This window comes from Vigna umbellata, chromosome 6, assembly GCF_029865625.1.
Source record: "Vigna umbellata cultivar VRB3 chromosome 6, Vumbellata_1.0, whole genome shotgun sequence".
Taxonomy (NCBI): domain Eukaryota; kingdom Viridiplantae; phylum Streptophyta; class Magnoliopsida; order Fabales; family Fabaceae; genus Vigna; species Vigna umbellata.
Genome location: NC_142170.1, coordinates 7,905,670 through 7,932,281, shown reverse-complemented (window position 1 = coordinate 7,932,281; position 26,612 = coordinate 7,905,670). Strand labels below are relative to the sequence as shown.

The 26,612-nt window shown below is 33.6% G+C and overlaps 3 protein-coding genes across 3 annotated transcripts; 1 reads left to right on the top strand and 2 right to left on the bottom strand.

Annotated features, from left to right (window-relative positions):
* The first annotated feature begins 193 nt into the window (after positions 1 to 193).
* LOC124824913 (adenylate-forming reductase 06235) lies at positions 194 to 2,099 on the top strand. The gene has a single exon (XM_088093453.1). It carries the CDS (start codon positions 281 to 283, stop codon positions 1,916 to 1,918), a length of 1,638 nt encoding a protein of 545 aa, XP_087949579.1. The 5' UTR covers positions 194 to 280; the 3' UTR covers positions 1,919 to 2,099.
* A 287-nt stretch (positions 2,100 to 2,386) lies between these two features.
* On the bottom strand, positions 2,387 to 4,625 carry LOC124824914 (seed biotin-containing protein SBP65-like). The gene is made up of 2 exons (XM_047297429.2): positions 3,215 to 4,625; positions 2,387 to 2,866 (listed from the first exon to the last, which is right to left on the bottom strand). The coding sequence occupies exons 1-2, from the start codon at positions 4,427 to 4,429 to the stop codon at positions 2,552 to 2,554; spliced, it is 1,530 nt and encodes a 509-aa protein (XP_047153385.1). The 5' UTR covers positions 4,430 to 4,625; the 3' UTR covers positions 2,387 to 2,551.
* A 2,896-nt stretch (positions 4,626 to 7,521) lies between these two features.
* On the bottom strand, positions 7,522 to 11,225 carry LOC124824917 (protein trichome birefringence-like 39). The gene is made up of 5 exons (XM_047297432.2): positions 10,734 to 11,225; positions 10,470 to 10,641; positions 8,474 to 8,649; positions 8,215 to 8,373; positions 7,522 to 8,037 (listed from the first exon to the last, which is right to left on the bottom strand). Exons 1-5 carry the CDS (start codon positions 11,033 to 11,035, stop codon positions 7,749 to 7,751), a joined length of 1,098 nt encoding a protein of 365 aa, XP_047153388.1. The 5' UTR covers positions 11,036 to 11,225; the 3' UTR covers positions 7,522 to 7,748.
* Between the last annotated feature and the right edge of the window lie 15,387 nt (positions 11,226 to 26,612).

The window sequence follows — 26,612 nt, the reverse complement described above, 5'->3', positions numbered from 1 at the left end:
AATCTTCAACTATACATTACAGCTTTTAATAGTGTACACATTGTGAAATAATTACTTAAGCTTTTAATTATATAATATTTTGTATAATTAAGAGAATTTCACGTAAGTGGTTTTTGCATACTATTTTATTTACATACACATTATAAGCCTGCCTTGTGTAGGAGCTAACATGCAACCCTCTTAAGGAATTCCACCAACTATTGCTGCAATGGATTATGATATTATCTATTTATAATTTCTACATTCAACCCAATAGGTTTATCGATTCATAGTGGAAGCAATGGAAAACACAGAGATAAAGATAGCCAGGTTTTCTAGTTGTCGCGGGGTAGCATTTGAAATCAATCCTGATAGAATCAACCCCTTTGCAATTGTATCACCAACAAAGCAGGAACAAATTAGAACTTGGCTTTGGCTTCCATGGACTCGAACAAATTCATTCAAAGTTCTTCCTCAGCCTCAAACAATCAGTCCAACTCGGAGCAGGGGCAGCAGCCACTTCTGTGACATTGACATTGATGCTAGCGATGTTGAGGTTGAGTTCATAGCTGAACTTCAAGATATAGAAAAATCAGACAAAACTAATGGTGCTAAGGTGCAGAAGCTACTTTCCAGAACTGATCCACCAAAGAGGTCAAGGCTGTCCATAATTCTGCTGGATCAAGGGTTCACATTCTACAAAGGGCTATTTATGGTTTGCATGGCCTTGAATTTGGTGGCGTTGGCTCTTTCAGCAGCAGGGTATTTCCCTTATGCCAAGACAAGAGCTACACTGTTCTCTATTGGGAACATTCTAGCTCTAACACTGTGTAGAAGTGAAGCAGTTTTGAGAGTTGTTTTCTGGTTGGCTGTGAAGATCATTGGGAGGCCTTGTGTTTCTCTTGGAATCAAAACTGCCACCACTTCGTTCCTTCAAAGTGTTGGAGGAATCCATAGTGGTTGTGGGGTTTCTTCTATGGCCTGGATTGTTTATTCCCTAGTTCTTACTTTGAAAAACAAAGAGAAAACTTCCCCAGAGATTATTGGAGTTGCTTTCACCGTCTTCTCACTCATTCTACTCTCTTCCCTAGCAGCTTTTCCTCTTGTCCGCCACCTTCATCACAATGCTTTTGAGAGAATCCACCGTTTTGCTGGATGGATGGCTCTCCTCCTTCTCTGGCTATTCATTCTCCTCTCCAAAAGCTATGAACCTAGCTCACAAACCTATGACTTGACCATGTCTAAGGTGGTCAAGAAGCAAGAGTTCTGGTTCACTTTAGTTATCACAATTCTCATCATCATTCCTTGGCTGAGTGTCAGAAAGGTACAAGTTTGTGTATCAGCTCCATCGAGCCACGCCTCAATCATCAGGTTTGAAGGGGGTGTCAAAGCAGGTTTACTAGGCAGAGTGAGTCCTTCACCCTTGTCAGAATGGCATGCCTTTGGGATCATATCTGATGGAAAGAAAGAGCACATGATGCTTGCTGGAGCAGTTGGTGACTTTACCAAGTCATTGGTTAGTAATCCACCAAAGCATCTTTGGGTCCGAACCATGCATTTTGCAGGCTTGCCTTACCTAGTAAATTTGTATCAAAGGGTGTTGTTGGTTGCCACAGGGTCAGGGATTTGTGTGTTCTTATCATTTCTTTTGCAGCCTAGTAAAGCTGATGTGAGCCTGATTTGGGTGGCCAAGGATATTGAACTGAACTTTGGAAAGGAGATAACAGAATTGGTCAACAAATACCCGAAAGAGAAAGTTATGGTTCATGACACAGCACTTTCTGGTCGTCCCAATGTAGCTGAGATGAGCGTGGATGCTGCCGTTAGGTGGAATGTTGAAGTTGTTATTGTTACAAGCAACCCTGAAGGCAGTAGAGACGTCCTTAGGGCATGCAAGAGGGCTAACATCCCTGCCTTTGGCCCCATTTGGGACTCTTGAAAGCCTCAAAAACATGGTGAAAGGCAAGTATTCATTAGTTCTCTGTTTGACTTTAACAGGGTTTCAACTAATAATTATTATTCTTGTTCAATACACAATAACTTGTACATTAATCTGAATTCCTTCCTTCTGCTTGCTTTTCCAGTTCATGCTGACGGTCTCTCTTTAAAACAAGATAAATTTCCACTAATGGTAACCATGAAAACTCTTTTATAAAGTATTAGTTGCACGTCAAATTATTCACCTTAATTTGTATCCGATCATATTTTAACATTAATAAATGTTTTAACCGTCATCATTCGTGCAAGTAACTACAACAAGGAAGTTTAATTGATATTCGATGGTAGCTTGTAAAATATATTTAAACCATGGATGAATGATACTTGGAGAACTCTTTTAGTATTTTTGTAGCACGTTATTCTGCATGCTTAGGAAACCACACGCATATTTTGACAGTTCTTGATCATCTCAAAAAGGAGATTCTTATTCAGTCACAAAAGTTCATAGAACAAACCCAAAACATGGAAATTACAGAGACCATGGCATAAAACTAAACCTTAAAATACAATGGCTGACGTAAACTCAGCTCAAGTCAAGCACCCTGTGATCCTTCATCATGTTCGGCACGATCAGTTACCGGAGAAGTGTTCTAGCAGCTCCTCTCTGTGCGGCATCACCCAACTTCTCATCTGTGCTTTTCAATGTTTGACCACTCACATCCTTTCCTTCTTCTTGCCCTCCACTTGTCTCACTTCCGCTTTCTTCTTTGGTCCCTCCATCAAATGGTTTCTTCACCTTCGCCCCAACATTACTCTCTGTTTCGCCTATTTCTGTCAGCACATCGCTTCCAGTTCCCTCCTGCTGAGAGCTTCCTCCACCTTCCTTCGGCTTTTCTGCATTCTGGATTACAGTTTCGCCCATTCCTTCCGATTGCCTCTCTTCTGCTAACTAAATCAAAGTACCAATTCTCAGTACATTCAGATTCATGAGGTTTGCAAAGTTCATCTGTCTATCTGGTATCTGGTAGAGATACCATATCATAAAACAGAATCATAAACATCTAAAACTCTGTCTATGTTTTGAGCATAACCAAAATAGTACCAATTCTGACTAGAAATCAGTACTACTAACGTAAAATGGCTAACGCAGATTATTGAACTAAAAAATCTAATTTTGATTGAATAAGAACCTGAACCCAACCAGATATTGAGTCACAATCTATAAAAACTGATTTTTAAGGCTAAATTAGATTTTAGGATGGTATAATGCGAATAAGAGTGATTATATTGAACGAACCTGAGATGCTCTTTTGGCCTTCAATTCCCTCTGTGCCTCTTCTTTCTTCCTTGCAGTGTATCCCTTAGCAGACTCACCAGCTGAAGCAGCCAAAACTTTAACAGCGCCTACTGACTTTGAAGCAAGTTCAGCTGCCTTTTGCCCCGCATACCCTGCCGCCCCCTCAACCACATGGGCCGCGACCTTCGTTCCCTCCACCGTCATCTCCGTCGAAAAATGTGCCGCCGCCCACCCCACCACCGGCGCCCTGTCCTTCAAATCCGCAGCCACCTTCGCAGCATACCCCGCCGCACTCTTCCCACCTTCCACGGCAACATCTTTTGCTTGAGCCGCTTTCTCTCCGACGTATCTCGCTGTCGTGCCTCCTGCACTCTTGGCCTTCTCCGTCACTTGAAATGTATACCCTTTGGCCTTCTCTGCCACCGGCGCAGTTTTTTCCGAAACGGTATTTGCGGCACTTGAAATGGTGTCTTTGGTTACAGCACAGCCTTGTTGACCCTTCTCAACCGTTGCGTCCTTCGCTTGTGTTGCGATTTGAGCTGCACTGTTCAGTGTCTCGCTCGCTGCTTGCTTCGCTCTCTCGCACCTCTTCTTCAGGTCTATCGAATCGTGATCTCTGCTGTTGGAAACCTGTTCCAACGTAGATTTTTCACTTTCACTCTCTTCTCTTAGTCTCCGACTATTACTATCACATTTTTCCAAAGTACTAGCATTAGCCGTGGTTGCACTAGCACCAAGTTTTACTCCTCTTCCTTTCTCTGCCACTACTTGTCCTTCATTTTCTCTTCTTCTTTGAGTTCTTCCTTTAACCTCCCTGGTTCGTGTTTCCAGTTCTTCTCTATCCTTCTTCCTTCCGTCTCCCCCTTCAGTTTTCATTTCGAACTTCCCAACATCACGAACACCGCCATAACCTTCTCTCTCTTCGTTTCCAACTACATTTGCTGCATGGTCACTTACCTTCTCTTTGGGATCCTCACCCTTCACTTTCCGACGTCCACCAACATCCCCAGTGGCTTTCCCTGCACGCTCTTTGACCTGATTTCCACCTTGTAACGCTTGCGGTGGCTCTTTCCTATTTTCGTCGATACCTGATTTATTAGTTTTCCCTGCAAGGTTCTCAAAGTGGGTAGCCATATTGGGAACTGTGTCTTTGTCAAGGTGAACCCGTCTCTCGGTGGTGGTGTTTTCTCTTCGAGACAACTGTTGAGACGCCATGTTGTTGTTGTGTATTGGTGTTTGGTAAGTAATTTTGTTGAAGTGGTGTAATGTAACAGTAGAATGCAGATTGTGAGGTGTGGAAGGGAATGCATGTTGTTGTTAAAAAGAAGAAGAGGGGTTGGGGATTGGAAGAGGTGGAGATGATGGGTTTGCATGGAAGAGGACATGTGTAAAAGGTGTAGTAAGAAGTGCAACGTGTGAGGGTGCTACAAGAACACCTGAGATGAACAGAGGAATAATGAAGATCTGGATTACAGGGGCATCATTGGATAAAGAAGGTGTTGGAGAGTTCTATGTTTGAGACACGTGGCAACTTTAATAGCTGCCTCGTATTGGCTCCAGAACATTAATTTAGTTACTTGGGTTTCATTTGAGGAATAGAAAGCCCATCATGCAGAATTTCGGGGAGCTTTTCTTCCTGCTCCATGTTTTCTTAATGCACCCCCTAAATTGAAAAATACCAACTTTACTTATCAGTCAAAGTCAAAATCCTAGACATCTCTTCTTTTCATTTTCCCTTTCTCCTGCATCTCTCTTTCCCTCGCAGTCCCCTGTGTCTTCCTACAACAGTGGTCCGTGCACCTCCATCTTCTACGTCTTTGTGCACCTCCTATGAAGATGGTAAAATTGAAAATATATTATAAAATATTCACTCCACAAAATATTTTTATATTTTAGATTGAATGTTTTGGAAATTATTTTTAGATTGAAAAATATGTCCAATTCAAAAAATAGGAAAAAGAAAAAACACATTTTGAAACTCATGCTGGTGTATAACGTAAGCAAGGGAGTGAAGAATACCACACGATGAATCCTTAAATTTTGGATGGAAAAAAAAAATAACCCTTAAAATATTAAAAGTTGTTAAATATGGAGATGAGCGTTTTGAAAGAATTTATTTCACTAAAGAGATTACCAGATGTTTAAGTTAGTTTTTGTATTGGATTAAGAAAAGTGTTCTTCACAAAACTTGCAGTCCTAAAATGTTAGTTAAGTGATAACAACGATTTTAGTAAAAGAAATAATATCTAGAACTAGAACAGTGACTTTTAGTGAGAAAAGGTATTAGAGAAGAATTTCATATTTTCTTCGTTTTAAACAGAATAAGTAATTCTATTAAATCTTGATATCATTATAAATGTTGTTGATAATTAGACTAGTTTTCAAAAAAATAATAATTAATTGAATATGACTAATATAAATATAGATATTACTTTGTACCTAATAAAGATCATAGGATGATATAAAATAATAGTAATAACACATAAAATTTAGAAGATGAAATAATGATTTTTAATTGTTTCGGTCTATAGGATTTAAGTAGTGAGTTTAAGTGCTTGTCTTTCTTTCTTTTGATTTGTTTGGTTAAACTGTGATCAAGTTGAAAAGTTATTCCCAGAAGGTATTCAAATGTCAAATTACTATTTAATGATTATAGCACTTAATACATAATAAATACATATCAGTTAACTCTTTATTTTAAATTTGTATTTAAAGTTTTGAAATGTGTTTTAGATTAATGAGGGTCTAATTTCAATTCAATTGCTGGTAATCCCATTCTATTTTAAACTAGTAACTATTGATATTAATATATGTTAAGGTGACTATTCGATGGATCAAAAGAAAATTATACGTAGATATGACCATACGACCATACAATATATTAATAATAATAATAATAATAATAATAATAAAATTAATGTATATACATTATATATATGTCCATTATATATATGTCCGATGTAATAATAAACTATATAGATAAATGAGATGTCGGAGAATACATGTTTTGTTGTATTGTGTGTATTTCATGTTTTAAATATTTTGTTTACATAAAAGGAATTAAAACATTTTGTATCTAAATTTTTTGGATAAAGTAATTAATTGTTTTAGATAAATTTTATTTTTAAATATTAAATTTTATAGAAAATAAATATTAATCAAATTTAATATTTAACTATTTAAATTTTTTTATATATGTACATGTGTTTATGAAGAGAAAGTGATTACTTACAAAAAAAATTTTTTAATAAATTTTAAATTCTATTATTTTATGTAATTGAAATACTTTCTAAAAATTTCTAAATTTTTTTCTTCTTATTTTTCATTCAAAAAACATATTTTAAATTCGTCAAATAAATTAATCATTCTATCAAATGATCTCATCCAAACACACTATTAAAGTATTTGTAAATTATACTATAATGTGATCTCTTGTAATATATTTTGATGTGTTGCTGTGGAAATTATACTATCAAATAATTTTATGGGAACTAAAATTTACTTTTTTATGAGTATATCACATTTATTTATATATAAGTGTATGAATGCATTTCGAGTTGTGATTCAATGTTTTGATGTATGTTATCAAATCAATTTTCTTATGTGTCTTTAAAGTTTAAATACATTTCTTGTTTGTTTGTAATTTTTATTTGGAAGAAAAGATATTATATATATATATATATATATATATATATATATATATATATATATATATATATATATACTTGAATTTGATGAATATAAAAGTTATGAATGTTAAAATTTAAAATTTTTTTATCTTATTTTATTTATCAATAAATTTTATAGTTTTTATTATTGATAGGTGTTTTTGTTAATAAAATTTATTGATAAAATTTGTCGATATTTTTATAAAATTGATAAATATTTATGAGTAAATTTTGTGAATAAAATTTGTCGGCGGTAAAATTTTTGTTTATATTGATTACATTACTCTCTTTAATTCTTAGAAACTTAAATATTTTGAACATTAGGATTTATGATTTTCTGATATAAAAAAAAAAATACATTGAATCAATACACACCTTCTCTTCTTATATTGGAGAAAGTAAGAACTTTCTTTTCATTAAATAGAAAGGTTGGGGAACTAAAGTTTCCTCAAAGATTTAATTTAATCTAAATTTGGAAGCCCTATTTGTTTCTTCTGGTAATTTAATCTGGAATAAGTAGCTTGAAGAGTGGGATCAGATTCTCTGTTGGCTTTTCTTTCCCTTAAGCTTCAGCAAGAGAGGAATTTCATCTAGTACCAGATTCACAACCATTCAGCAGCAAGTTATTCCAAAGGAAACTTCAGTGCAAATGCTTTTCAATATTCCAAAGGGGTTGTTGTGTTTGGTACATTAAAGGCATGTTTATGCGAAAACAATATGATAATTTACAATTTGCAGAATCAAATCCTTTTATTATCCAATTCCGAAGAAGCAGAATGCTAAACTAATATTTCCTACATTAGAAAACAATTGGTTTTCCTCTAACAAAGAAAAGTTGGCAAGTCAGTAGCTAGGTGCTTCTTCCTTCAGCCAAAAAGAGCAGCATGCAGAAGCACATTCCATGTATCAGGCAGTCCTGGAAGACACCAATGGCTGCAATCAGTTGCCATGATCCCACTGTACCCTTCAGGATGTGCATCTTTCCTGTACTGTGACAGTGTAGTCACATCCAGAAAATACACTGGCTTCTTTATCCTACTCAAAACCTTGTTCACTATCACCCAAGCCATTGGTGTTCCTGCAGGGTACTTCAAACCAAAGAATGGTTCAGTCTCACTCATGCAAGATCTTGCTGGTTGGTTCCAATCTTTCCCCCTAAGCACATCATCAAACACCCACCATGCACAATTAGTAAAACCAACAAACACTTCTTAACTTCCCATTTAACACCATCCAAAAAACATCTTCTCATTTAACCACGTCCCTTTGATCTATATAATAAAAACTGGATCTTTACTCAAGCTTAATCAAATTGGGGTAGAGAAAACTTACTCATAATGTACAGGAGAAATTCCCAGAAAGAAGACTTTGGTCTGAGCTGGATTCACGTTGATGTTAACCCATCTAGCCCAAGTTGTCAAACCTTTGTAGAATAAAACGAAACGGTTCATGTCTTTGTACAACTTGTTACCCTCTTGAACATAGTCCCACCTGCAATCCAGTAATACAACAAGCAATTATTTCTCATCCCTGATTAAGGGAACTGATTGTGACCATGATTATGATATAATGATGTGAAAGATGATCCTACGGCTGTGAACTCCCGGTGTGGGTCCACCAGTGCCACGTGTTGAAAACTAGCACGTCCATTCCTCTCCAGGCATCACCGCTCTTGATTGAGTCAATCTTCAGAACATTTCCAACACTCTCACGGTCAAGGTCAACCAAATATGGTGTGCGATACAGAAACAACTCGAGGCCATAGTCCTGATGAAAACAAAATAACTACAATTATAAGAATCATACAGTGAATAATTTGTCTATTTTTTGTGTCTCCACCAAAGTTTGTTTACTTCCTAAGAAACTTCCCTACCACATTATCAAAGGATGTCTTTTCTTGCTATTGTTTCAAAATGTTAGAAAGACTAAAAAGGACCTTGGAATAACAAAAATTGAAGAAAAACAAAAATCCCTGACTTTCGTAGCTAGAATTTATATAAGAAAAAGTCGTGCAAGCAGAGAACAGCGTATGAATCAAGCCACAAGTGTCAAGTGGTCCAATTCGGAACTAATCTAATTAAGAACAAAACTACAAACTATGTCTACAATCCTAGAATTACTGTTGCTGTCACATTTTTTTAACTATATAATCTGCACATGTTATGAATATAAAACATATATATTACTATGACCCACTTAGACTTTTTTAACTTTTTCTTCAATGAACCCCGTATGTAAGATTATACTCGTAATGCTTGTGTAAATTGCTTTGAAGCTCGTATGGGGTTGGCAAAATCAAACTTTCAATCATTGCAGATTCGGAAACAGAGAAAAATGAGTTTTAGCAGAGTAAAGCTTTGTTCACAATTTAGTTATTACTAATGATGATGGGTGTTGGATGCTGTGGAATTCCAAGCCGAGATTGATGACTTGATGTCACTAGACACACAGCAAAGATTTGAATGGAAAACTAGAAGTCCAACATTCATCATTGCTAATTAAGACATTTGTTTACCAAATTTTTACACGAAACAAGAAAGTGCGGACTATTTGGATCACAAACTCAAAGTTTTGATGGTATCTATACAAACCAACCATACACACACACACTCACAAAATACAATACCAATGAATTGCTAACATTAAATGCTGCACCTTTTCATAGAGACTTTTTACTTTAAATTAGCATTCTGCTTTGATAGAGAAAACAAAACAGTAACAATAAAAGTTACTGCCATTTTAGCACATTTGATTAACTTAGTTTATTCTTTTAAATAAAAAAGTCCAAGTTAATCATTGAATATGTAAAAGATGTTACAGTTCCATCTTTAGGCCGTTTTAATATTAAAATGTAATTTTGAAAACCCATTTAACAGTGAATCAGTATCACTTTATTGTTAGATTATAATATTCAGGAACCTATAATCAGATTTTGTCAAACAGCTCAGACATTGGTAAGAAAATTATGTGCACGTTCAAAAAAATGGGCTGGATTGAAAGGGTAACAGCTCGAGTAAAGAGTAATTAAAGCAATTAAGGGAAACATTTATTATTCTTCATGTTAACAATCAAAGGTGTCCCCTGCAAAAGAAGAAAGACGCCACCAATCACGTCGCAAACTTTATTTTGGTGCTTCACAGCAACACACAAAACAAAACCCGAGTTTTTTTTATATCTCGCCGGCTCTCACACCAAATCATTCATCAATACCTCGGTTCCAGTTCAACACTTTGAGAAAATAAATCACATTTTTCAACTTTCTGAGAGAGAAAACGACACCACTTGCATGGACACAGCTCAACACCAAAATCCCACCACCCCAGTTCAATTCAAAAAATGGAAAGAATATATATAAAACAGCACAAGATTGAAAACTAAAAACAATAGCTTAAATAATTTTTACTTTAATGTTTAAAAAAAATTCGTAAGTTTTAGTCTCTGCTATTAATTCTAATGCGACTGATACAGTGTTGTTAACACCACTGCAAAATCTTCTAGCCAAACTTTAAAATAAAGACAACAATGGAATCAATTGAATAGTTCAACTTAAATAATAAGAATAAGAATAATAGAACTAGAAAACCAACCTCAAATGTGATTTTGGAGAGAGCTTCTTGCTTTGTGAAAGTGGTTCTAGAGTGAGGCACCCAAGAGTGAATCATACAAGCCAGAGAGTTGAACTGGTTTAAGCTCAAGGAGTCACCGACAAACATAACCTTCTTGCCTCTATACTTAGCCAGAAAGTCAAATGCGTTGAACCTGTTGACACAAGAGATGAAAATTGAAAAGGGTTGAAGCAGAAGATGAAGAAAATATGAACTGCGAAAGTGAAGGTTGGAAGTAGGTGCTACCTCGGTAAAGGACAAGAGAAGGGTTGCCATCTATATTTCTGATACTGTGTGTCAGGGCGACCGTACTTTTGGCAGTTGAATTGTGGATCTATGAAGGGACATGTAGAAGGGTCGTAGAGAGGGTATGAAGAGTCATACACCCATTTTCCACGGAACAAGTTGCATCTTCCTGCAAGTTTTCTGCCACTGCTAAAACTGGAAACATTGGCATTCAAGTAGGGGTCAAATTCCTGAGCTTTTGTTTGGAAGGAAGTTAACACAACAGATAGACACAACAACAGGGTTGGAAACAAGAAACCCATGTTAGTTTGGGGTTTCGTTCCTTACTGCTACTTTCCTTTCCCTCTGTTATGTTGAAGGAAGGAAAAGGACGAGGAGTGCAGAAAAAGTTGTCTCTAACAAAGCCTTATATAATGTTTATTTTTGTGTTCGTTTGTAGCTGAGAGAGGGAGAGAGATGGGGGTTGAAGAATGTGAAAACATGACACCTTTTTCTCTCTGCTCTTTTTCAGTTTGTATTATTGTTACGTGTTATTTCATTATTTGTTTATTTTATTCAGCTGGCGGAAACAGTGCAATTTTGGATGGATTCTTTAACACTGTCATGTGGTAGGGATGGATCTAATCCTCATACTTGCATTGAGAATTCTTTATCATTATTAAGTCAGAAAAATTATAGTCAATTTTTCTCAGCAGTTTTGTAGGATAATTCTGTTTCTTAAGCTTATGGAATTTAAATTGCAAATCTTGAATTACAGCTGTGACTTCTGACTACAGCATCTTAGTTTATGGAGGTATTAACAACATGGTCATTTCAAATGGTAAGTGCCATTAGTTTCTAATATAACTGTTGACGAGGAAAATTATAACTTGATAACCGGAACCCAGATAATAACTAATAAGAAATTTTAACAGAACAAAAAAATATGATAACGAATTGTGACTATAAAATACCAAGATAAATTTTGAAATAAAGAATTGCATTTTTCAAATGGTTTTGAATGTCACGGTATTATTACCAATGTATTAGATCAATTTAAAACCATTCTATCAGTATTCCTTTATGTGCAATACCAACCTCAGTTATGCTCTCTCAAGCAACTCAGTTATCATCCCTGCTATGGTGCTAATTAATTATCTCAGTGCATCACGTTATCAACTTTGATTTGGGGTTCAGATCGTAGAGACAGAGCATATCATGGTTGACCAGAAAAACAGTCTTTTTATCTTTCATGTGTTGAATTTTCTCTCTTGAAACGTGGTTTTTAATCAAGCAATATAACTCCTTTATATTACAGAAATAATACAAAATGAGGAGAACATAGCATGCATCTATCTCATGCAGAAGATAGGTCTCCTACCAAAGGTGTTAGATGTTGACCATAGGCTTAGCACAGTTAGGCAACTAAACACATCTTGAATCACAAATATGGCTGTGAGCTATCACTGTACGTGTTTTATTTTCCCTTTTTGGTTCATATAACTGGAATGATTTCATAAGTCACTGTATTCTTGATCTCCTCTGTTTTATAGTTGCTATATAATATTTTATTGTAATCAGTGACATAGAAAATTCACAAGAGAAAATATAAGAACTAGTTGGTGTTGTTGCTTCTTCTTTAACAATAAATCATCCCAAGGAGTTGCAAAATATGAATTATGATTGTCAATTATTGTTTGGGCTGTGATTATATTCCTTTTAGGTGAGATTGGCTTGTGTCTGTAAGAAATTTTAAAATCATATTTTACGTATAAGCCACTCCAATATTATGGTATGCCTGTGGAGTTCCTGCTCTGAAGTGGTGACAGTAAAAGATGCTCAAGTGTTGCAGTAAGAGTTAATTGGTAACAGTAGCTACCATTAAGGATAGTTTAAAATAAGATATTTATATTAAATTTGATAAGATTTTTCATTAAAAATTAAATTTTAAGTTGCTCTTAAATTTGAATATTTTCTTAGATGTTTTTTTTATTAAATTAAAAAATTAAAACTTTTATATTTTTTAACTGAGTTTATTTTATTTAACTTTTTTGTGTTAATTTCACCTTATTTGTTTGTTATCACTTTGTTAAGATACGTAAAATTTGATGATTAATATAAAATGATATTATAGTTAAAGTAAAATAGCAAATGAGTTGTACAAATTTTATTCAAAACTTATAAAACAACAAAAGAAAGGTTATAATCATTTACATTAATAGTAATAATCACAATATACAAATGGATATAAATTTTATTTTTTATAAATAAATTTGATAAGATTAACTTAAATTTAAAATCAAATTTTTAATATGAAATCAAAATAATATTTTAACAAAATTTGTTGTTTGTTAGATATATTATTTTGCTAGTTATCATGTTACTCTTATATCATTTATCAATATCTACATTAATTTTCTCTTTACCCACTAAATATTATAAAAGAGTGAGTTTTATAAACTTTTACGGGAAAACAAGAGTTGGTTGAAAATGATGTTATATGGTTAATCTACTTAATAAAAGATATGAAGAAAAAAAAAACCTTATGAGAAATTTTCACAATAGATGATTTTCTAAGTTTGGAGTGTTGAACTTGTAAGCTTAATTTATACTAAATTATCTATAAAAAAATGGTCTTTTGTGTGGAATATGTCCTAAATAGAAAGTTGTGATATGATAAAGTATCTATAAGGATTGGAATAGATGTATTTTGTTGATTTGGAAAAAGTAACCAGCGTACAATATATAGACTATATAAAATATCTCGATCCTATAAATAAGGAAGGAATATATCAATTATTCATGACATAATCAATTATGCAAAAGCTAAATAAGGTATAAATATTGCAATCAGATATATTATTTCCTATCATCCCCCTCAAGCAAAGCGTGGGATTTGGTCCAACGTGAAGCTTGGCTCTGAAGAACTAGAACAATGGTCGAGGCAGACTTTTAGTGAATATGTCTGCTAGTTGGAGATCGGAAGGAATGAATTGAGTGACCAGTTTGTTAGATAGAACAAGCTCTCAAACAAAGTGGTAATCAATATCAATATGTTTAGCTTGTTTGTGAGCCACCGGATTTTGGGAGAGGAATATTGCACTCTTGTTGTCACAAAGAAGAGTTGGCGCTTGATAGGAAATATGCAGATCATGTAGAAGATGAGTAATCCATATTAGTTCAGCTACCGCATTAGCCATGGCTCTATATTCTGATTCACAGCTTGATCGAGCTACGGTTGGTTGTTTCTTAGCGCTCCATGAGACGAGATTTCCGCCTAAGAAGATACAATAGCCATAGGTTGATCGCCTAGTCTCAATATAGCAAGCCCAATCTTCATCCGAGTATCCAAGAACATTAAACGAAGCTCCACGGGTGAAGGATAGGCAATAGGACATGGTGCCCTTAACATATTGAAGGATATGTTTAACTGCTTGAAAGGGATCATTTGTTGGAGCTTGAAGGAACTGATTGACCAAATTTACCGCGTAGGACAAGTCAGGAAGAGTTATAGTGAGATACTGGAGTGCACCAACGAAAGAGCGATACTAAGTGGGATCAGAGAAAGGATATCCTGTGGTTGTCAGTTGAATATCAGATTGTAGCGATGTGGCTATCGGTTTTGCATCCAACATCTAGGCCCTGGATAAGATGTCTTGAGCATATTTGATCTGGCTTAGAAAGACACCATTGGTAGTGTAGTGAACCTCGAGACCAAGAAAGTAATTTAGACGACCTAAATCCTTGATAGCAAACTCAGTTTTGAACCTTGCCAAAAAAATTTGAATTAAAGGAGTATTATTCCCTGTCAAAATTATGTCATCAACATAAACAAGTATATATAGAGTGGCTGCATTGTTGTGGAGACAAATAAAGATGGATCTGCCTTGCTCCCGAGAAACCCAAGACTGAGCAAAAATGAGCTGAATCGTTGAAACCATGCAAGAGGAGCCTGTTTGAGACCATAAAGAGCTTTCCCAAGTCGACAAACATGATTCGGGTATCGAGGATCAACAAACCCAGGAGGTTGTTCCATATAGACAAGATGTGTCAGTTGCCCATTCAAGAATGCATTGTTGACATCCAATTGATGAAGAAGCCAATTATTCATTACTGCTAGAGTGAGAATGACACGGACAGTGGTAGCCTTAACAACAGGACGGAAGGTGTCATCATAGTCAAGACCAGGAGTTTGAGTGAAGCCTTGTGTAACCAATAGTGCTTTTAATTTGTCAATTGATCCATCTGAAAGATATTTGGTGCGAAACACCCATTTGGACCCTACAATGTTGGTGTTCGATGGGCGTGCGACAAGATCCCAAGTATTGTTGGAGTATAGGGCCAGGAGCTCTTTATGCATAGCATCCAACCAACCAGGATGTTTGGCAGGGGATTTGAACCCTTTGGGTGTAGAAGTGGTGAGCAGAGCATAAAGAAGAGAAGATGGTTGATAGGTGGTAATGTCAGCAAAATGACGGGGTCTGAAAATACCTGATTTGGCACGTGTGACCATAGGATGAGTAGACTGGACACCACAATGTATTTGTGGTTGAGTGTCAAGCATGGGAACATCAGTTGAAGGAGTATCTTCAACAAGACATAGACCACAGGGTATGGTTGGTGAGTGCACAGTTTCCTTGGATATTGTCAAAGAAGAAGCTGGTGCATGAGCTGGAGCAGAAATTTCAAGTGTTGAGGCTGGTTCAATAAATGAAGAAAAACCCAATCTAGAAATTGAAGATGTAGTTCCTATATTTGAACATGGAAAATAAAGTTCATCAAACTTGACATGTCTTGTTACGTATAACCGGGAGGTTGAAGGATCCAAACATTGAAATCCTTTATGGTTGCTGTTGTATCCAAGACAAATACAAGGTGCACTGCGAGGAGACAATTTGTTAGTGGTATAGTCACGAAGACAAGGATAAACCCGACAGCCAAAAGGATGAAAGTGTGCATAATTAGAAGGAGTATTATATAAGGTCTCAAATGGAGAAACACCATTTAGAAGAGTGGTGAGTAACCAATTTATGAAATAAACAGCACAACAAAAAGCATGTAGCTAGTAGTGAGTAGGGAGATGTGAATGAAAAAGCATTGCAAGTCCCGTTTCAGTAATGTGACGATGCTTGCATTCAACTCTACCATTTTGAGCGGGTGTATGAGGGTAGGACATAAGATGAAGAATTCCATTTTCATGTAGCAAGGTCTGGACTTTGTTGTTGGTAAATTCGGTGCCACCATCACTTTGGAATGTTTTTATAGATGTATTAAATTGATTTTTAACAAATTTCTTGAACTAAACAAATACAACATAAAAATCAGATTTCATGCGCATTGGGTATAACCAAGTGAATCTGGAATGGTCATCAATAAAAATCACATAATATCGAAAACCAAATTTTGAACAAATGGGATTAGATCCCCATAAATCATAATGAACTAAATCCACCACATGCGATGTGTGTTTCTCATTTAGGGAATAAGGTAGTCGTTTGCTTTTAGCTAATTCACAGGAGCCACAAATAGATGGAGTTGGTAAAATAGAAGATAAAGACAAAAGACCTCTTTTTCTTAAATGAGAAATAGTACCAAAGTGAACATGACCCAAACGATAATGCCACAATTCAAATTATCCTCGTAGCTTATTGGAACTTAAAACAGAAACAAAAGCATTTTGACCATGCTCTAATACATATAAGTTGTGTTCACGCCTCCCTTTTGCTAGAATTTCCTTTGTACCCCTTTGTTGAAGCAGAAAAGATGTGTCAGTAAATATAGCATCCACAGGAAAATCACGAGTAAGTTTGCTAATTGAAATGAGATTCTTTTGTAGTCCAGGCACAATAAGAATATCAAGAAGGTTTAAAGTATTTGTCAAACGATGAGATCCAATATGGGAAATAGGCAAAGCATTACCATTTCCAACCGTAATGTGTGATTACTAGAATAAGGCTCAATTAAGTCTAAATCAGATGAGTTTGTTGCCATGTGTGTTGAAGCTCCAGTATCGAGGTACCAATCAGACTGATTTGAGTTTGAGAGAGTGCAAGAATTCGTAAATGATTCAACAAGATTTGCAGATTAAGATGGGTCACCTTCATAACGTTGATGGCAAAATGTGGCATAATGACACTCTCCTTTGCAAATTTGGAAATGGATAGGACGACGTCCACTGCCACGACCACCACGGCCTAAGTGTTGGTGACCACAACCTGTTTTGCCATTTGAGAAAGAAAGCAACCCAGATTGAAAACGTGTATTGGATGATTGGGAGGAGCATTGAGTAGTGGTATAAAAAGCAGCTTGAGAGGGAGTAGATTCAATGACATGTAAATACATTTCAAAACTCTCGACAATAGAAAGAAGATCACGAAAAACAGGGAGTGGTCGCATGGCTAATTGAGATGCACCAAAGCTAGTGAAAGTGGGGCCTAAACCCCGTAAAAACCAGTGTAATTTATCTAAATCATCAACTGGTCTACCTATAAGGCTGAGTTGATCACATAAGCCTCGAAATGTTTTGGAAAACTCCCTAGCAGTGGATGAGCCTTTTGTGAGGTGCAACAGTTGATCTTTGATCCCAATTTCTCGTTGCTTGGAGTCACCACCGTAGAGGGATTCAAGAGTAGTCCAGATCTATTTTGCGGTGTCGTCACAATGCAGTACTTCAACTAGAGTCTCTTTAGTAAGAGAAGCCTGAAGGAGACTTACAAGTCTTTGGTCTTGTTGTTTCTACGTGATAAAGGTTGGATTAGTAGCTGTCAAAGATTCATTAGCAGTAGGCAATGTCGTAGGAGGAGTTATGATTGAGCCATCAATATGACCATAAAGAGTTTGTCCTTCGAGAAGAGGAAGGAGATGACGACGCCAAAGAATGAAATTGGTTGAGGTGAGGCGTATGTTTAGCATGTGGATCATGGTGTTGAAAGAAAAAGCTCCATCAATATTAGCCATGGGTAAGAAAAGAAAAAGAAGAAAGGGTAAGGAAGGATCGAGATTAGACTGATACCATGTAAGGATTAGAATAGATGTATTTTATTGATTTGGAAAGAGTAACCAGCATACAATATATAGACTATACAAAATACTTAGATCCAATAAATAAGGAAGAAATATATCAATTATTCATGACATAATCAATTATGCAGAAGCTAAATAAAGTAAATAACAATCAAATATATTATTTCCTATCAATTATGCAGAAGCTAAATAAAGTAAATTGCAATAAAATATATTATTTCCTATTAGTATCGGTTGGAAATAAGTAATGTATTATTTTGATTATTATAACCATTATTATTGTTTTGATATGTGATGAGGTTCTAGAAAAGAAATATATATGTATTATATGTTATGTTTACTAGTGTATATGTCAGGACCCTTAAATTCAGTAGTTAGTGGAGTACAAGTGTCAATAAAAGGATTCAGAATTTCAGAAAGTGGAAGACAGGTGGCTGCAGGAGAGTGGACCGATCGATTTGTGCAAGAGGTATATAAACTAAAATTTTGAAATTCGGTCCCACTTTCTGTATGCACCCTTCTTCTCCAAACTGCTGAACCTCATTTTCTCCTCCTTCTCTCTAGATTTCTCCATCTTCTCTCTACCAATTCTTACCTTTCTTTTTCTCCGATCATCATTCAGGCAACGCTTGAGTATTCCTGGTGCCAAGAGCTACATTTTTCACCGATCAAGTTGTGGTTTAAGCTGGTGAGTTATTTCCCTTCTTAATTCTGTCACATGCAAACCCAAATTCTGGTTGCATGAGTTTATCATCTCATTCTAAGCACATTCCTGGTCTTTTGTTTGGTTTAGTTTCACAATCGTGACCCGTAGGATTCTATGATTTCTGGTGGTGAGCTATTCTAATCAAACTGTGAGCGTTCGGTTACGTTTAGATGTAAGAGAAGCTTATATAATTTGATTGTGATTTTTGTTTTGAATGGTTGCATGTTGGTTGATTGTTGGATGAATATGAAATATGATTGTTACTGTATGTTTGGCTGTATGAATGTATGAGATATAAATGATGAGAAAATGGATTGATATAAGGTTTTGATTCTAAGTCTGCAGTATTCTGCGAAATGTCGTGTTGTCACCGAGAGTCATTATTGACCGTACGGTCTATCCTTGGGTGTTCGGTCTGGACTGGATTCTTCTTCTGTGGAGAATTTCAATTAATGACCGATCGGTTTTCTCTTAGTATATTTGTAAGTAAGCGTTCGATCTAAGTATAGTTTTCTCTTTATGCTTCCTAATCAGTTTAATTAAGGTATTCTATAATACCTAAAGTCGTAGATATTATCTTTATCTTTCATTGAAAATAAGTGTTGTGTAATAGTATATATATATATATATATATATATATATATATATATATATATATATATATATATATATATATATTCCTTCATCTTGATATAAGTTCAATAGTGCTCGGTCTTTAACCAAGCGCTCGGTATTTTCTTATTATACTTCATTGTGTACTATATTTGAACTAAGAGTGTTCGGTCCAAGTCAATAGTATTCGGTCAAATCTTGTAGGGTTCAGTTTAAGTTCTCAGGTTTCATCAATAGTTATTATGATTTTCGGTTAAGTCTAAATTATATGTATTTTTTAGTATTCTGTACATTTTTAGGAGTTCTGTCTAGTAAAATACTATTCTGTAGTAACTGTTGAGTAACCAATAAAATGTCCAAATATTATCACGAGTGTTCGGCTTATGATGAGTCTTATCTATAATGAACCGTTCGGTCCTGTTCTGTGTATAAGTGGAAGACCGCTCGGTCTTACGCTAAGTGTTCGGTTGTGTTAGTCTAGAAAGTATTCAAATCGTTCAGTCTGGTCTCTAGGGTGGATGTTATTGTTCAGTTTTGATTTCAGATGGGATATGTTTCTATTGGTTCGGTTTGATTGTATTATGGTATATGAATGGAATAGTATGGAAATGAAAGAATATTCCAGGGAGGAATATCTCATGAGTGGTTATTGAATGGTAGAGTATGAATGTGGTTATGCTTAGCTGGCGGTTATCTTGATATTCTGTGATTACTCATTCTCAAGTAGAGAGAAGTAAGTCATGTGTGAGAATGACAGGAGGTCCTAGTCCATAAGGTGAACTTGGACGAAACAGACTAACCTCGGGTGGCAGCTGTTGAGGGCATCCCAGCTATTACATCACTCGGGTGCAAAAACGTCATAGCTACACAGAATTCATACAGTCCGGACAGTCAGAGTAAAGTGGTCGATCATTGCATGCTTTGACGTATAATTTTGGTTGGTAGTGCATGATTGGATGTCACATGATTGTATATTGAATTATGTTAGATTTATTTGAAGTATAGGTTTTACTGAATTAATTAAATTACATAAGCTTACCCTATTTATCTGTCTTGTTTGTATTGTCCGTTCGGTTGTCTTTTCCTGTTGCAATGATCATCCTGTGGGTGTGAGCAGAAGGAGAAGAGCTGTTGGAAGAGGCTCTGGAAGAAGTGAAAGTGAAAGCGGAACCATAGGACCGTTCGGTCATTAGGATGGGTCTTATTTTGTATAATCGTTCGGTGTAAGCTTAGTCTTGAAATCGTTCGGTCTAGATTATCGTTTTGTACAGTTTAAATTCTGTAGTATTTTCGTAAGGCCGTTCGGCCATAATTGTACATTTTCTTCTCAGAACTGAACTGTAATATTATTAATTGTGAATATTCTAGATATGATTTTATGATGTATTTTTGGGATGTTATATTATACACAACAATGGTTGCAAATCTTTATTGTTTGTTTTGAAGTTTTAGTTGTTACAGTTTTAATTTTAAAAAGGGTATGAAAAGGTTAAAAAAAAGTATTGAAATTATATTTGATTTTGATTATAAACTATTAGATATGGAAGAACAAAAACTTACCAATTCTCACAGGAGTGAAAAACTGCACTGTTTGGAAATGATGGAATGATAAACTCCATTTATCTTATTCGTTAAGAAATGAGTTGAGAGCAAGAAAAGAAAAGAAAAAGATAGAAAAAGCATGGCAGACGGTGGAGGTTGCTTTGGCTAATATGTAAATTGTATTTTAAAGGTTTGTTCAATTCATGATTAAAATAGTTTTAAATTAATGGAGTTAGTTGGTGAGTCAATTTTTACGCAATTCATACCACAAGAATCTGCAATACAACCTAAGGCATGCCAAGGGTCAGCTCCCAAATATTATAAATTCTAAACCAACACTGCTCAGTCATCAAATCCTTACTCAAGTAATATTCTTCTCTTTCACCTTTATGCTATTATAATATTCCATATTCAAATTTTGTACCCAATTTTTCTTCATAAATTCAGTAAAAAAAAAAAAGGGTTAAATATGTTTTTAGTCCTAAATTATTGGTCGTTTCTGGTTTTCGTTCCTCTTTCAAAATAAGGTACAATTTGGTCCTCATTCTTTTCGCAACGTTCGTTTTAGTCCTCGAAAACTAAACACTGTTTAAAAATTTGGTCCTCGAAAACTAAGCACTGTTTAAAAATTTGGTCCTCATTTAGCAACAAATGAGGACTAAAACCAAAATTCCGAAGACTAAAACGAACATTTCGAAAAGAATGAGGACCAAATTGTACCTTACTTTGAAAGAGGGACGAAAACCAGAAACGGTTAATAGTTTAGGGACTAAAAACATATTTAACCCAAAAACGTAATTGTCAACGGATTTGTAAATCAAAGTTAGTAATAGATCACTGAAAGTTAAAAATGGTTAGTGAAACGTTTATTTATATATTTTATTAATAAATAAATAAATAAAAATTGCAGGTACAGGTCCCGAGTGCATATAAATTTATCTTTAGTGAAGACATACACAAATTAGATTAAAGCGGTCGTGGGTGAGAGATATGAGTCCACAGATCAGTATCGATCTTACTCATCATATTAATTAATTATATGAATTCATGAGAAGTCCATGAATCTAATCAAAATATTTGTAATGAATTTAATTGTTTTTAAAGCAGTCATGAATCTAGGAAAATATTTGAAAATAGGAAAGTCCATCCTACTTTGTGTGCTACACGTGGAAACTTAGTAGGCAGTGTTGTTGAAAAGTAGAAAAATGCAAGACACACATTTTCATCAACTCACCACGTGTATACGTAAATAAATAAATAAATAAATAAAATTAACAGATTTAATGGAAATCAAAGCATAATAACATCATATTTATTTTGTTATTTTATTTTAAAATATATTTGATGATAAAGCAGATTATTGAAAGTGAGTGTGTATGGAGGAAGAAAATGTGATGTAGAATGAGAGAAGAGTGAAAAATGGAGATACGTATCTTATCTTAGAGGAATATGTTGTAGGTATTAATGAAGGTAGAACGAGTTTCTTCTGATTTGTTGTTTGAACTTTGATGAATAATCGCTGTCAAGGAGGCTCTAATAAACACGAGAATTCACTGAAACATGCAGAGCTGGTACCATACGTTTCACATCCTTTCTTAACTCTTCAATCTTCAACCTTCTCTATTCATATCCACACAATCCATGCGTCTAAAACTTATGAAAACACAAACAACCCATTCAAATTTTGAAAACAAAAACCACTTTAGCCCATTCAAATTTCGTTAATGTAATGAATTGATGAATGTTAATATTAATACTTATTCTTTTTACAAATTTATTATTTAATTTATGAGCAAAATTAAAATAACAATGTTGATTTAATTAAAGGAATCATGTTAAGTTTTAAAAAAAAAAGTTTAATATCTATTTTGGTCTCTTGGTTTGTTAGGTGTGTTCTTACCTTTCTTCAAAAGTTCACAAACATCTTGTATTTTGTAAAAATGGTTCACCTTAGTCCGCAATGACTAACTGAACAAGCCATTCAATTTTGGTCAGGAGTAACTCTGTTGTTAGCGTTTTTAACGCCGTAAGCAAAAAGATCAGCTTGAACCGTTTTTACGAAATATGGAATGTTTGTGAACATTTGAAAAAAAAAATGTATGACCACTTTGAACACACCTAACAAACGGAATGACCAAAATAGATATTAAACCTCAAAAAAAATATAAAGATTATATTAAGTCAAATATAAATATAAGGAAAATATTAAATCATTAATAGATATAAAGAAAAAAATCTATCAAATAAAAAATAAAATATATCTATGTTTTGTTAAGAATCTAAGAATGAAAAGTTGAATAGCATATTAACATGTAAGAAATAAAAACTGTAAACTCATTATTTTCAAATTTAAGTTGAAAGAAATGTAAGATATTTTATGTGTTTAACTCATATTACATTATCTTTTAAATCTTCCTTTCTCATAACAATTTACAAGTGAATTTTCAAAACCTTATCCTCTTGGCAATGAAATTTGTAAAATATGATTGTTTTATCCACTTGCAATCTTTGGAAGAAAAACCAAGACTTTTCAAGCCATAGGTTATGATGAACATCCTTGTCACATTTTCTAGCTTTAGGCCGCCACTACATGCATCCACCATCTTCTTTTGGTAGGTCCTTTTACTTTAACTAAGGATGTTGTTGTTTTCTTTGGAGCAAAGTAGCATATATACCCTTCAACCCAAAATCCATAACTTGATAACGTGCTTATAATAATCCTAATGAATTGATTGCACTTGTTTGTTCTCTTGAAAACCCAATAGCTTGGAGTTGACAAGGGTATGTGGAATCTCTCTTGCACAAAATAATGAAGTTTAGTTGGGCTATGTGGGCCATGTGAAGCAAAAGGTTTAGGCCCATGTACTTTGAAATTCCAATCCAAGTTGCTTCTTGAATGAGTAATTTAGAGATGCTTGCCTTTTCTCCACATGTTGTTTTGCTTCTCTTTTGTTCTCTCCTTTCCTTTTCATGGGTCAATAATGGCAGGCATTATCCTGTGGGAAATAAAAATGTGCATTGATGAACCTAACTTTGTACTTAAGAAAAGTTATGTGCTTTATGGCATCAACTAATTTTAGAATTAATGGGGGATTAGGTGCTCAAGTAATTCGCACTTAAAGTTACATTTTTTATCAAAAGAGGCATATTTTGGTTCATTATGAATAAAACCCCTTTTTCTCTCTTCAGCTTACTACCACCCAAAGATATTCTATTCACTTGAAGCACAACTTTTCTTATTTTACATAAAAAATAATTAAAAAGAGAGAACGTGTTGAGTTATTGACGATAGCATGAGGTACTACACAAAGGGAAGAGTTATTTAATGGATAATACTAAATTTTATGAACCTTATCAGAAGTTATAAGAATTAATCATTTCATATAAAATTCAAAGTTTGTCATTGGATTCGACTTTAATTTTATTGTTTGATATTGTGAGTATCAACGTCCGGAAAATTAAAAATTGGTAATGTAATTTGCTCTTCTGACAAAATAATTAATTCAAAAGAAATACTTTCAGCAGTAAATTAAATTACTGAATAAAATACAATTAAAAAAAAGGTGAAGTTTTAATCAAATATAATATTTAAAATTTACTTGGTATGAAGAATATGAACAATTATAAGTTGGGGAAGGTATCAAATCAACATTTCTGACAAGTTTTCCCATAAATTAAGTATCCAGTTTTGTTGGTGTATGATGAAGAATTGAGACGTGCAACGACAAATTTATTTTGTGTTGGTTACACCCATAATTAGTAGGAAATCTTGTCTTTCTACATCAATTATAACTAAAATTGATAATTTTTAAATAATAATTTTATTTCAGTTCAATCATAAATGCATCTATTTATATCCTTCAAAAAATACATAAAAATTAAAATTGGGTTCAAAATCATAAACTCAACTTATAATCAAAATTATATACTCCTAACTTTTCAAAATTTATAGATATCAATTATTGAGACACAATATTAATTAAATATAAGTTTAACTCACATATAAAAATATTTCAATTTAATGTAAAATATAACTTTACTTGAATTGTCAATAATTTCTTTTTCATACGTGAATTTTTTTCATATCACAAATATTCTCTTACCTATATTCTTATTCATCTCAATGAACATGGTTAACTCTCCACTAAAAAGACTTTCCATGATAAAAGAATTTATCCAAATCTTAAATAACTCGTTTTTTCTAATTAATTGCAAAACACAAATTAATAAATTAATGAATTTATATATTGTAAACTATCATACATGTAAGTGCTTCAAGTAACAATAACAATTATATGTCATGTTTTCAATTATGTTTTACCATCAATTTGGAAAATATTTGTACTATTTAACTCTCTTTTTCTGTTTTTCTTTTCAAGAACGAGATTTGTTTTCTGTGTTAAATTATATATATTAAATTATATTCATACTTTTGAACTTTTTGAGTCCTACATTGCACTGATGAAAAATAATGTAATGTATTTATGTTAATGAGAGTTATCAACAAACTTCAGCAACAAAACTATTACAAATTTAATTCAATGACAAAAATTAAAAACAACTTTGTTTGTTTCGTGGTCGTGATTGTTAAGTATTTGTTTCACTCATGCACTTTATATTATTTTATGTTAAACTTGTTTAGTTCCCAATTTTTTTATTTATTTTCATAATAGATTATAAAATTAGAAATGCGTTTCCATTTTGTAGTGGAAATGCGTTTTTGTGAGAAATATTTTTTTTTTGTCTAAATACAAAAGGGAAGCGGTGCTGTTAGCATTAAAAATAGAAAAACAATGGCCCAATAATTGGTAATTGCTTCTTGCACCCCCTTATCTCTTCTTGCATTTAATAGGCTTGATGAAATGACAGTTTTACCTTCTTCTTTCTTCTCATGCCCAGTCCATGTGTCTTATCACTGTGCCAAATGCACCTCTTCACCTCCATTCCATATATTTAAAAAAGCACATAATTGTTTACTTCGATATCTTTTTGGTATATAAATATTACTTATTGTTTTTTTGTATAACTTAAAATTACATAATACTATATTGATATACCTGAAATTTAAAATGAAAATTATATATTGCATGAAATAAAAAATACCATATTTTTATCTCTATTTAACTTTTATAAGGCCTAACACAAATAATAAACAAATGAACATTAATACGAATCCATTTCTTACAAAAACAATTATAAGAGTATTCATGTAGATATGAGAGTCCAGACAATTCATTTATGTATTATCTATTTGATTCATTTGTGAGTAAATTCACCTTATTCATCAATTACAAAAATATTAAAAAATAATCAAATTAAATTGAGATTTTATTAAATTTGTATTTTTCAATATTTAATGGATGATCTATTAGTATTAAAAGAATCAAAATTAATTTACTCTTTAAAAAAAATAAAAACATATTTTTAAGTTTATTTTACAAAATTTAGTTTTGAAAATATTTTTAAAACATTATTTTCAATTTGTCAAATAGTATTCGTGTAAGGATATATTAGATATGGAAACAATATATTAACAGATAAATATAATTTACTTTTATTGAATATATTAAATTTTAACTAAAAGTTTAAACTAAATAAATTAATGATTTTCTTGTTCAAACTAAAACAAAATTGATCATTTTCATATGGTTTGTCACACCAACTGTAAAGTAGCAGATATTATAGATAACATTTTTTATTACTACTATTATTATTATTATAAATAATAACATCATTATTATTTTTATACTACTATTGTTTCTAATTTTTTATTATCAATATTGTTATTATTATTTTTATTACTATTCATTTTATTAGTAGTAGTAATATTTTTAGTATTATTATTGCTATTATTGAAGTGAAGAACATGTGCCCTATAAGAACCAGATAGAGTCCATTACACAATTCTTTGCCGAGGAGCAAGGGAATCAATATGTACCACCCAACCATTCATCCACCAAATTCATCTTCACTACTTTTTCAATTTACAAACTCATGTAACAGATTAACCTCTCTCT